At 38.3% G+C, this 13,973-nt stretch overlaps 1 protein-coding gene across 2 annotated transcripts in view; it reads left to right on the top strand.

The window, feature by feature from the left end:
• The window catches only part of LOC128886027 (inaD-like protein), a 108,334-nt gene that overhangs the window by 38,071 nt on the left and 56,290 nt on the right, over positions 1-13,973 (top strand). For both annotated transcript variants that reach the window (XR_008459715.1, XM_054140539.1), the window contains exons 6-8: positions 3,408-3,550; positions 4,859-5,193; positions 13,283-13,417. Coding sequence is in view for 1 of the 2 variants with exons in the window: in XM_054140539.1 (XP_053996514.1) it covers positions 3,408-3,550; positions 4,859-5,193; positions 13,283-13,417 (613 nt within the window). In the remaining variant the exon portion in view is untranslated. The remainder of the gene's footprint in view (positions 1-3,407; positions 3,551-4,858; positions 5,194-13,282; positions 13,418-13,973) is intronic.

Below are 13,973 nucleotides of genomic sequence, written 5' to 3'. Positions count from 1 at the left end.
TCTGTAGAGAAGATCCGGGGGAGAGTAAAGCGGATGAGGGAAGAACTTCGTAGCCCAATTGTCGCAGTTCTTTAAGGGTCTTTGTTGGCATTTATGGTCTGTGCCACTGTCGAGCTGAATTGGTTCTTTTCGATTCACCAAATCGGCTTGGGCTATAGACAATCCTTTATGCGCGGTTCCAGGCTTAGGGCAATGTTTCGCTGCCTTGCTTCCTTCCATTCCTGATCTGGTAATGAAATGTGTCGAATAATGGCTTGGCAGACCTTCAAATATTACCATTTTTGTCCTCTTTGCCACTTTGGCCATTTTTACCATTTTTCCCGATTCTCGTTCGTACGCCACTGCAATTTTTTGCACGTTTTACATTAAATTTCCTGACACTGCATCTAAGTCAGACGCGTAATAAATAATTTTCCAGTAATCTGAAACGACGTGCTGAGTAACAATGAAAAATATAGAATCGAATGAAACCATTCATTCTTCCAGGCAGCAACCGTTCACGACACACTTCAAAGTCCGAGAGGAGTCTTTCTCATCACTCCTGTAATTACATCTTGAAAGTTCCTCAATAGCGGCAACCTTAAAGTTTCGATAGATTGCTTCCTTTCAAAAGAATCCTCCCCTTTTTCGTTCCCTCGACAATTCCTCTCTCGCAGTCGCCCCCATCGAACCGAGGCGTTTATGCCAAGAAACTTCCGTCAAGGGCCGGAACACCGTCGCAAATAGTAATGAAAAAACTATACAATCTATCGAATAAGAATATTACCTTTTTCATATAGTTCGAACACCAATTCCCGTTTTCAATCCAACGGACACGCTATTCGGATCAACGAGTTTGCAATCCATTAATGCATCCGGGTTTCATTTCTGCGGAAAGTTTTCAATTATATTAGCGGGGCATGCCTGTATATTTAAAAATGTGAAAAAGCATCGATCATTAATGCCATGAATGAATATGAATACTTTTACGAGCATTTCCATACAGGTTTTGAAAATTGTATAAAAGTGGCAAATTCTTGGTGGACAATTGAGAACTCATAGGGAATTATAATAATTATAGTCTGTAATTTCTAATTTTGATTAAAAATATAAATTGTTAATGAAACTACCAAGCCATTTTGATCCAAAGTGTCCGCTTTAAAAAATTACTAAAATTTTAGTTACTACAGTTTTTGACATCAATTTTTGAAACGAGGTTCGAATTATACGGATTGCAATGCTCCCAACAGAGCATGTTCCATTAATTCCAAAGAGAATGTACATTTCTCTGTTCTACATTTTAGTTTTTGGTTTTTCATTGCTCTAGATTGCGCGGGTTAATCCCAATTGATTAATTTATATGGAGTCGTAGCTCTCGCGTCGACAGGGAATTGCATTGGATGGCGTGGCGTGCGATCGTATTCCCCACGATGGAATCTGGAACGGTGCATCGACACGATACAATGTCACGGTTCGTCGTGCCTTTGATCCGGGAAAATTCTGGGGGCATAGATTACCTTGATCGCGGCGCGGTATCGTTACAGAGACCAGAGGTAGCGAAATTCGCTTTGGCTAGAATTAGGTAACGTAACCGCTATCAGCCCACTAAACACCCCTTTGCTCTCGTAGTAAAGCCTCCACCCCTCTGCGAACGCTTAAGTGTGCCCATTCAACCGATAAATAACCTCACGAGGGATCTAGGGAGGCGACGATGACACTCTGCTAATTTCTCAAAAGAATATTCCACCATTGGTTTCAGCTCTTTGGAATATTCTTCGGGGTACAGCGGGGACGTTTGGGACAGGTCACCTGGATAAGTTTATTTTTGAAGTTGGATGATAATTAGGAACTTTCTTTAGCTCGATGAGAAGCTTATTTCTATCTCTCGTTGATGTATTTTAAATTTAGCGAATATAAGGGTTCTTCCAGTTTTAGAATGTGATTGTATTTCTAATTTTATTTTATGGGTGTGGTTAATAATATCGTTTAGAGAAAATAGATTGAGGTGGTAGGAACAGTAAACAAGAAAGTTCTGTCTTAGGAATGGATTTCTATTTTGTTACTTTTACCACTTTATTGATGTTATTATTGATCCTCTTCAGGAAACATTAGAATCCTAGAAAATATCATGTATTTTTAGAATTGTATTTTTTTCAAATTCTAATATATCTCAAAGAGGGGCAGTAATGACATGATTGAAACACCAGAAGGGAAAATATTAAAATTCATGGCTAAAGAATTTTTCTGTTCACCGTTTAATCACAAAAATAATATTTCATTGCCTCGTTTTCAAGTTTACATCGATGACATTTTGCCACTTTCCTATTTACAATTTCCCCAAGTAAATCCACTACAATTTCAAGGTGCCCGTGTCGAGGCAAACTGGAGTCAGCGTGATCAAAGTTAATCGTCAAAACTTTCGCAGTTCGCATCACAATCGATGTAATTGCATTAATTCGCCTGAAGAGCTGGACGAAACCGTGGAGAGACGGAATTCGTTAATAAAGGCGCGTCCGTGCCAGCCAAAGCGCATTTGGAACAGATTCAAAAAACGGATTCCCGTCTTGTCGGGAATCGTCGACCGTCTTGTCACGTCGCTTTCCGCTTTTGAGCTTCGCGTTTTTTGACAGATTACGGCCGTCCGCGTGACGGGCCAAGCACGTTCCCTGATTCTCGGCAAACGTCTGATTTTAATTCGCGTGGGTGTGTATTTATCCTATAACGATTTCGAGACGAATCGAATTCGATTTCCTGTTAATGGGCTGAGTGAATTATTTTCAGAAACTTTCTTGGCCACTGCCGGTGAAACTGAAATATGTAGTATTATTCGAACAAATATGCAAATTAAATATTCTAAACACTTAACGATTAATGCAAGCATAGAGCATAAGGAAAATAAAAATAAAAATATGAATTAACGTAAACATATTACTGATGGTGGAACTGTATACATATTCAAACGTATATGCAACTCAATTAATTGGGACGCTTAATAATGAATGCAACCATAAAGCACAACAAAAATAAAAAACAAAAGAACAATCAAATTTAATGTAATCCCTTTTTTTTATGTTGAAATAAGTTTTCTCTATCGTTCGCATCGATGAACGATTAAATCACGTTTTATCCGCGGAAATGCCATGTAAATGCGACTAGTTTAATAGTGGCTATCTCAATTAGCCCGGTTAATAGATTCTAATGGCCGAGGGACGTATGAGTGGATCGGTTCCATTGAATTTCGTTTAACAGAGAATCGATTTGCTTCGCTACTGTGAACCTAATTACCGATCCTGCAATTCCAATATCATACTTCCCGTTCGATATTATCATATTTTATTCTCGGTATTTTTACAACGGTAACTGTATTTTAAATAGCTTGGAGTTAGTGGGTTTTTTTTTGCACTAAAGGTTTTACTGCTCTGTTTCAGTGATGGTCGATTGGTAGAAGGAGATCAGATATTGGCGATAGATGGACAGCCACTAGACTCGAACATCTCTCATGAGCAGGCAATCTCGATTCTTCAGAAGGCACGTGGTCTGGTTGAGTTGGTCGTAGCGAGAAGCGCCCAAGGTAATTTACATTCTATATTTTTGTTCTCTCTCTTATAATTCGCTTTTTCTCTGCTTTGATCTCTCTTTTGAACTTACCCTCGTCACATTGGGAATAAAATGTTACACAGATTAGAGCAGATTAAAAAACACAAATCCAAGAATGGTTAAAATTCAATACGTGGAAAATAATTCATAGGAGAGCGAAAAGATAGCTACTTTGCAAAGAAATATATCTAATTTTTGAATGAGTCTAATTTAAGGGGATTGAAATACACGATTTAAATAAATCCGGACCTACGGAAATATTTTGGAACATATTTGTTTTTATTGCAACGTCAAAAGTTTCTTTTCCTACGCGACGTCGCGTTCCCGTTTTCATGTTTAATGACAAAGTTACTTAGAAAATGTAGCCAGGTAATTGAACTAGTTGGGAAATTTTCGAATGCGATACTGAATACGGTGACCAAAGTATCGGCGAATAGGAACTCTGCAGTTCGCGAAAGTTTGAAATGGCTCCCGTGATCCAGAAGTATATCACACGTATCGCGCACTAAACTAGATTAGTTATGATGCGCATACGAACAAATTGCAAATTTTACAAACACCAACCGGGGCGAAATGTACACGTTATTGGGTTTCAAACTTGTTAAGCGAGCAAATAGTAGTCGACCTCCATAGAAAATAAGCCTAGTAGAAAATAACAGCACCTTCGAATAGTGCTGCAATAAACAGAAATTTCGACACTATGCCACAAAAAAATTCTTTGTTAAACTACCAGTATTTATGTTAAAAAAAAAAAAAAATACAAAAGATCCAATCGTATTTTTAAGAATTCACAGAGAATGTGTTCGGTAACTGTCATAATGTTATTCTTTATGTTCCTTCCCCCTATCCTTCACATGAATTTTTTCTGTTATAATCAGTGAATGATATGATAATAACGAGCAATATTTCTGCCAGATTCTTCCGGTTAAGCACAATTTTATTAAATTGACTTTCTCTTTCAATACATATTTTTCTCCCCCTCCAACGCAGGCTCCAACATCACTTCTATTATTTATCAACCCCTCCCCTTTTAACTAAATTTAATTTTTCCATAAACAACAGTCAGAACCCAGACCTAGCCCAGTATCCACCACAATTCTAATATCTACTCCTATCATTCATCATCCTCTTCTCTCTTCAAAAATTGACTTTCTCCAATAAGCAACAGTCAGAACCCAGAGCTTCGCTATGAATCGCCACTTGCCAATTGGGTCGCCCGTCTACCACTCGATCTTCGTCGATAGAGTCGATTATAAGCTCTGTATTGCCGTTCTGTCGCCAGACATTGGGAGTTCCTTGCCGACGGATGAATTGTCCGGAGGTTCGAGTTCGACAACGGCCGCGGGAGCAGGTGTGTCCATCGTCGGCGGCGTTGTCGGTGCGGCGACCAACCAGACCAGCTCCGACAAGGATCAATCGGTGTCAGTATCGTCCGTCGTTACACCGGCGCCGACCCCGAAGTCTAGCCAACCAGCCAGCACCACCTCGGCGGCAACACCGACACCGACACCAACGCCGACACCCACACCGATCTCAACACCGGTACCCGGAAGCCTCGTTGTTGAAAGGAGCCCCTCCGCCGTCAGCGACGCCTCCAAGAGTGGCTCTGACATGGTGGTAAGTGTCGCGATGCTTTTCTTTACGCTCTTTCCCCTCGACCATTCACGTTGTTTTCATTGGAGAATACCACATCGAAACTATTTCGCCTTGTTTAATTTTTTTAATAATTTCTGGAATTTCGGCACATGCCAAATTGAACTTTAGGTTGTTGTTCATACATGCCTGGCGAAGTTATTTTTCTTCATGCAGAAATACCTAATAGGTGGAATGTTCGATAAGAGTCGCGACAATTTTGTTCAGTAACTGCCACTTTGCTATCCCCCCCCCCCCTTCCTTGCCTGATCCTTCACTTTGTTTTCGTTGGAGAAATTTACAAAAGACACTATTGGCACCATCAACAACAAATTCTAATCCCTTTATTTTTTTAAATAATTTCTGGAATTTCGTGACACGACAAATTAAAGTTTAGGTTGTTATTCATACATGCCTGGCGAAGTTACATATTTTTTTTCATGTAGGAATACCTGATACGTGGAATGTTCGATAAGAGACGCGACAATTTTGTTCAGCAACTGCCACTATGCTACCCCTACCCTCACCTCCATCCGCCCCTCTCTTCTAACCCTTCACGTTGTTTTCGTTGAAGAATTCTACATAGAACGCCACTAACACCACCAACAAAAAATTCTGATTCCTTTATTTTGTAAACAATTTCTGGAATTTCATGCTACGACAAATTAATGCCTTCATTCTTATTCACGCTTGCCACACGAAGTTACATATTTTTTCCCTCGTACAGGAATAGCTGATACATCAAATGTTCGATAAGAGTCCCGAAAATGGTTCAGTAAGTGTCATTATACTATTCTGTATGTTTCTTCTCCCATCGTATGCCGAAGACTAACGAGTTACCATGGTTAATATATTAACGAATAATATCCACCATTACATAATGTTTTTATAATCTTCGTATCACAAAATTTGTCTGTCTTTCATTTTTATTACTGGTAATCCTTAGGACAGTATCCGTGAGAGATCTTCACGTCAGGCACGGTAGGAAATTAACTTTATGATTAAAGCTCTTGAATGTTGGTCGCCTACGAACGGGCACACCGGACGTCGCATAGCTGGAATAATTAATACGACGTTCCTGTTTGTAAATCCGTAGAATTTGCACGTCCGCGTAACAGAGGGTTACCCACCGTCAAACTCGTCCACCTGGTATGGCTGTGATCGCTGTCGAAGCAATGGATTTTGTTCGATCGCTGTCGGAATTGAATACGACTCGTTATTTCTCTGTGCACGTTGCAAGGTTCGTTTGTTGTGACGTGGATGTGATAAGTTTATGTAAATTGTAGGTGGAGTTGTTACATCGAACCACGCTTAAATGATGTACAGAATATGTGTCACTCGATATCATTACGAGCACTTGTTTCTTTAATTTATGCTTGTTGTTCCAGGCGTTTCTGTTTTCGACCAATGATTAAAATAGACATTCTGACTAGGATTGGCGAACGCTTGATAATCGCTTAATACCATTACTATTGAATACAATTGTCATTCATTACTGTGGATGATCAAACATATTCCTATTTATGTTAACAATAATTCACAGTGTAATTCTTTGCATTAGTATTCTGGCAAGATACATCCAATGAACACAAAATTAATACTAATATCATTTTCTATTTAGAATTCTTTAATTCTCTTTTATTTGTTTACGTTCTGGTAAAAACACTCACAGTCAGTCCTTGCTACAAGGATCATTATTTTTGTGAAGAATTAAATACTGGAGTAAGCTGACAAGGCTTAAAAATACAATGTAAGAAATAAGAGATCAGTAACGTGCCGAAGCACGTAGAAAAGGATAAATTCCAGAGAATATTCTCGCAGCTTTTCCTCATTTTTCCGTCAAAGAGAAAACCTTTAAGGGGAATCAGTTTCATAAAACCTTCTTGTCGCGCTTCTATTTTCTCTCCTTTCTCCGTCAGTGAATTTTTTATCTCACAAACAACGGTGTGACCTTCCCCTGTTAGGGTGGGAAGCTGGTATTCAATCAATTAATATCATTAAAGGTATTTAATTATAAATATAGGCGGTAGGAGCTCAATCAATTTACACCTTGCTCAGCGTAAATCGATCAGTGGGATTCCTAATAAGGCCAAACGATTCCGGTAGTATTAATTACCAATTAATTAACGTGGTTAGCAGAAGCCTCCATTTAACGAGAAACGTTGTTGATTCGTATTTGTGGGCATAAACGAAACCTTTTATTGTTCGTGCAGAATAAATTTTAAATAAGTTGAGTTTATCTCGAAAAACATTTTCCCATTAAATACAATATTATTTCCTCTTCAGCGGCAAAGTAAACAAAAATTATTTCTCATAATTCTCCACCAATGCTGAATATTCCGATAAATGAGATGTCAATCCTCGCTCGCAAAACAAAGAAAATTTTTTCTCTGAATTTTACGTGAATCTTTAATGATGCAAAATATTCAAATAAACAAGATATTAATTATTTCTGCTTCATCCCCAAAGCAGAATAAACATTTTCTCACGATACTTTAATAACGAAAAATATAAGATAAATGTTTTAAATAAATCTAGGTCGCTCGTAAATGCATTTCTCAGTGTATCGATTTATGTCAACTATGAAATACTCAAAAACTATTGTTCTTAACTGTCTATGAAGGCAATCTACCTCAATCTACAAACATACATTTAGCTGCATTTCCGGTGCTCTTTTAGCCACGCTTTCAGGGGTTAAAGTAAAAGTAAATGGTCGTAATATAAGATGCTCGACGGAAAGGTTTCTCGAGGTAATGATACCCTGATCGTCAATAATATCGACTGTGCGAACGCCGGTTTGGCAAACACACTCTTGCAATATTCCATCTGGCTCGGGTTTCGTCGGTGAAAGGTTGCCCCTCGACATCCAAGAGGCATCGGTTCTTTTTCCTGGCTGCTTTGTGTCCTCTTCAAAATCGAGGGTGCTTCCACGAGATTCGCGAAAGATTTGCGGCCGGGGCTCGTTCGACCGTTGTTGCAATAAAATCGCGATCGATCGGTATTATAATTGGCCTCATTTGGAAACCCCTTCGTTAACCGTGATTCTCACTTCGGATCTCGGCGAACAAAATCATCGGGTGAAAATAGAATTATTGGCGAGATGTTCCGTTATTTTGGGCAAAGACATTTTTCACGGGAGACTTGTCCAATTATCTTGACGATTCTCAGAGACTCGTACACCTAATGTTGGAGCAAATATGCCAGTATATGTACTCTATTTTGTTATTCCTATTTCAATTACTAGACCGTGTTGAAAGAAAAGAATTTTTGTAAATACACAGGGAGTTTATATTGTATTATTGTCAGTTTGCTTCTATGTTGATACATAGTTTCAATAAATAATTGTACCCTCCATGTCTTTTAAAGGTATAGATCGAATGATAAGTTTCATTTTTACAGATAAATTTCTATTTACAAATCTATGTTCATGTTTAAAATTTTCTTATATACACATCTGCAATGAAACATTCATTTTGGAATCTGTCGTTCAATTTAGACATTTTTCGGTGAACATAGAGAGTAATTATATACAGTCAGTGTAAGAAGTATTTATATTAGGTGAACCGGAAAATAATGTCGTTTTTGCAAATTTTAAATAATTGTTTATCGTTCATCAGCTCATTGATTTTTATCGATCTGCCAGTGGCAATTTGCACACTAGATGGCAAAAGGCTATTGATAACGGGATCGATTATACAATTAATAATTAAAAATAGAAATTTATAAAAAATTCGTTTGAATTTAATGTAAAAGAAACGACATTACTTTCCTGTCCACCTAATACAACAACCCATTTAAAAGAAATGGTTCCTGTACGAATACTTATTACACTGACTGTGTATGGTACTTGATATAAAGTGTCCATGTTGAACACAGAAAAATTAGGACATTTTTGGAATTCACAGTATGACAAATTAAAGGTTGACTTGTTAATCATACATGCCCCAAAAGTCCATGTTTCGACACAGAAAAAGTAGAGCACATTTGGAATATACAAATTAAAATTTGCGTTGTTAACTATATGTGCTTCGCAAATATCAAAAGTTTATGTCAAGTCTGCTGAATGCAAAATAAAAACCCCAAAACTTGTCACGAATCTGCCCCCGAAAAAAAGAGTAGCTAATCCCTAAACCTCACCCAGTTTATTTTCACCACGAACGTTGTATCGAGCATTCAATCTCTAATCTCTTAGTCCACTTCGACACGAACCCCGTCCCTTTCACATGGCGGAGTAAAAGTCGGTTCGACGCGAACGTTCATGGACTGCCTATCCATTACAAAGCTGACAGGCTCCATCCACCGTGCGACAGGATTGATCCTTCAGGGACAGGAGGATGATCCCTCCGAGCGACGCGCATAGAAGTTGCCCGGACTTCCATACAAACGATGTCACGAGTCGTCAGCTTGCGGAAGGTGATCGAATCCGAAACACATGTAGCTTACGTTTAAACCACGTGCAACCCAGCCGCGTCTAACGAGCTGCTGACGCAATCGAGACCTCCTGAATCAAAATACGAGTTCCTCGAGCGTGAATATTCGCGTTCGTTTGCTCGACGAATTCGCGTGCTCGGCGTAAACGATGGATTTCGGCTCAGCAGCGTTTTCTTGGGTCAAAACAAAGCCCAGATAAATTTCGTTAGGAGTCGCTTGTCGGCTGCATAAGTTACGATTAAATTACCTGCAGGAGCGAGGTTAATCGAATCAAATTCCACCTTGGTTGTTTTACTACTCCTAAGTCAACCCCTAATTATTGAAAGCGGCGTTCGGATGCAGCCAATGACCCAGACGGTGATTCTTGATATGAAACTCTTTTAGTTTTTATATATATAAAATATATATATCTCTGCTCCTATATATATAGGAGCTCCTATATATATATAGGAGCAGAGAGAGTATACGACTGTTGCTTTATCTGTTAATGATGTATTGAACGCAGTGTATTTGGTATCTGAACGGGTAGCCATGTTTGTTTTGGCCCCGGAGTGTGTTAAACATTCATTGTGTACACTTTGATTTGGTAGGATTTGTGCTAATATTGTTCTAAACATTCGATCTCTAAATCTGTATACATTATTGGATCAGCAATGCATGCATTATGTAGGCATTCTATTCAATATTTAGCTTCTAAACAACTGTATAACCATTTTAATTTCATGTCAACTATAAAAATATAGAACCATCTTGGCTCTGTATCAATAATACATCCAGTCATGTTTACTCTTTATCAATGTTACATTCTCCGTTGCAGTCTCTAAACCTCACTCAAGTTTTAATTCAATATCTCTAATTTTATCAATTTTCAAATAGAGTTTACAGAGTTAGTAGGCAAAAATTAATTTATTAAAAGAAAATTGTCAACCTCTTCAACCTCTAAAAAATTCACAAAGTTCAATACACTTGTGCTGTGTCCTACTTGTATTTCATCCTTCAAACTACGAATTAAGGAAGGTCGAAGAACCCCTGCTTAACCTCCTTCATCCCATCTGAAAAAATTCACAAAGTTCCATTCACTTGTGCTGCATTCTACTTGTATGAACCTCCGAAAAAAAATATTTAAAAATTGTATTTGACCCCTGAAAGTATGCCACGATTTAGAAAAGGTTGAAGAACCACTGCTGGAAAACTTGATTCCCGCGGCCACGACAATCGATCCGCTGCTGGAAGGAATTCGTCCCCGTTGGTCTTGTAATAGGAATAAGGAAAAGTAATAAGCCAATGGATCGTTAATTTTTTTTCCTCTCCCGTCTGTAATGAGAACTCGAATGGTTCTGGCAGTTGCATAAGAAACGGAATCGCCGTTAAAGAGGACCACCGTTTCCCCGGGAGGGGGCCGAGGGTAGTTCGTGTTTGCCAGGAGCGATTATTCGATCGGTGGAAATGCAGCAGCTATTGTGATCTCGTTAACGATTCGAGTGACATTCGAATATTAACGAGAGCGTCGTGACGCCGGGTCATTGTCGATTTTAACGACGCCCGCGTGCACGCCAAATTGTACATTCGCATCGATCGAATGACATCTGTTTCCCTTCCACATGTTTCACCCTCCTCCTCCCCGCAAATCACGTTGTCTTATTATGGGAGCGGAACGATAATCGCGACGTGTCATTTCGTTTCGGTATATCACGCTATTTTAGCTTGTTAACAAATTGGGCGGTTTGAGTGAACGTGAGCCGACTGATTGGCGAGTCGTAATTGGGCAAAGTCATCCTTTGAGGCTACATGATCATTCGAAGAGGAAAACATTTTTGTTTAGATTGGAAATAATGGAAGACTACGAAGGAAAGAGATTTCGTTGAATTATTTGTTTTCAATTTGAAGCAATATTTTTATTATTTTAAGTGTAATCGATTTCTAGACATGTTGAATAGAAGAATATATCATTTTACTGTAACAAAAGATTATCTAATATTGTCCTGGACAAGTTCAACTCAATAACTGGCAGGATATCAGCATAACTGAATGAGCATCATCGAGTGCCTTCGCAATTTTCGTTCGAAAGTTTCCAGAGATTTCAAGTGTCTGGTCCACTAATGGCGTTACGAAATTCATTCAATTATAGACTGAAAAGTGGCCGCACTTCGGGTCAGCAGAAGTTATTGGTTTCTTCGAGCAACTTCGTTATCGACGTCAGGAGCAATCAACACCTCAATTCGGCACTAATCGCTCGATATTGGTTTTCTGTAATTCCAACCAAGTCCTTGTGTACCACTTTTCCTCGCTGGGGAGACAGAAAGAATTTATCTCATGTCTTGGAGACGTACAACTAGTTCCATTGCATTTTATTTTTCCTTCTGTACACGCTTTTAGGTTTACCAATAAAATAACAAACATAGATAACAGAAATCGACAGAATTTATTTCATAGGTGTATATAAAGAGTTGAAGCGAGCGGTGAAACTTTAGGAAATATTTTTTCTGCCAATATTGATAGGGTTTTCTTTCATAAATTATTGGCAATGTTGAGAATATTTCCTAAAGCTTGGTCATCTACTTTAAGAATAATTATATATGCACATACATTTGAATAAAAAAAAATTGTTTATAAAAAGGAATTTGTATATATTTATGCTTTTAGTGTGCGTCCCTCTAATTAATATTTAATAAACATCGATGGCCCAGAATTAAAATAAAAACACCCCACCTTCATGTTACATGGTTACCTCTTTATATATTCTTTCTGTTCAACAAAGTATTTCTGTATGCAACCCTATTATTTTCGAAAAGGCACTAATTTGGTACTCTAAGGGTTAATCGTCGAGGGAAAGGCAGTTTGCGATGTCCTCTACGATGTTTGACACCCTCGGGTTTATCGTGACTCGAGATAAGGTTGGCGTCGATTTTACTGATCTCGTCTAGCGTGTTCCCCCCTCATCGATTTTTTCCTGGGAAACTCCGCGATAAAGAGAACAGAAAATTTTATTATCTGCGCAATTTCGTACTCATCCCTGAGCTATATTTCTCGGCGCTTAACGTGCCTCGATAAAGTCGATCGCCGACGGAATTGTCCATAAAAAGGAAAGAGAACTTTACTTTCGAAAGGGAAGCAATCTATCGGAACTTTCGCGTTGTACTTTTCAGGGAACTTGGAGGTGTAATTATCGGATTGCTGAGACAGATGCCTTTGATGTTTCCAGGCTGGTTTGAAGTGTTGTTCAATATTTTTCGAACTATAATTGTACAGGTTGTTGTATTCAAAACAATTATGGGAATGAATATAATCCGAACAGGTATTGTTTGTTTCATGTAAACGTCTTGAATTTATTCGAATCAAGACTCTCGATGAAGCAACATGTATTCAAAACAAGTATTACAATGGATATATAATCTGAACAAGCTTTATCTTTTTCAAATAAACGTTTTGAATTGATTTGAATCAACTGTCACGATGTTTATATTCCACAGACTATGGTCATGTAAACTATCCTTATGTACATACATGACACAAAGTGTGTTTTAAAATTAATACATGTAAAATAACGTAATACTACAAAAACCATAGAAAGAAACCACCTTCGATATTTTTTTAAACTCATTCCACAGAGATCTACATCAGTTTCCTTTTGTATTTGTTCCAGCTGAACACGGAATGGGCACAAGTTGAAGTTATAAATCTAATCAACGATGGCAGCGGTCTTGGATTCGGAATTGTCGGTGGGCGCAGCACCGGCGTTGTCGTCAAGACAATCCTCCCCGGAGGCGTCGCAGATCGAGTAAGTTTTCTCAGCAATTTTTGCGCTATTCTACAGGGCGACCTCTGATACACGACTTTACGCGAAAAACCGAGTAAAAAACGTAGAGGCTAGTTTTTTTCTGGGAGGCTTTGATTCGGAGGTATTTGAATTTAAAAACACGCGAGGAGCGTGATGGGGCACATTTGCCCCGTTTGCGTTTACATTCGAATATTTGAAGAACGGAACCTCGTATAAAAAAAGTGGTTGCATGGTTTTTTCTTGTTTTTTTTTTTTCATGAAAAATAAGTCTCTCGCCGCTTGACTGCGGATTTTATCCATTTATCAAGCATATTGATATAGGAAACACACGTGAAATATGCATAATGTACGTTGGATTATTATACAATTATTGTAATGGTATTGTTAGTTCATTTTGCATATATTTATATGAATATACTCTTTGGGTATGTTTAGAATGTGTTTATATAATTAATGCATAAAATCCGCATTTATCACACATCGATCCTTTTTGAGACCTAATTCACTACATAAAACAAACAACTTCACATTTAATTCTGTCATTTTTTACATCCTC

Source organism: Hylaeus anthracinus, unplaced genomic scaffold (assembly GCF_026225885.1).
Source record: "Hylaeus anthracinus isolate JK02 unplaced genomic scaffold, UHH_iyHylAnth1.0_haploid 11982, whole genome shotgun sequence".
NCBI lineage: Eukaryota > Metazoa > Arthropoda > Insecta > Hymenoptera > Colletidae > Hylaeus > Hylaeus anthracinus.
This window is presented reverse-complemented; position numbering and strand designations above follow the sequence as displayed.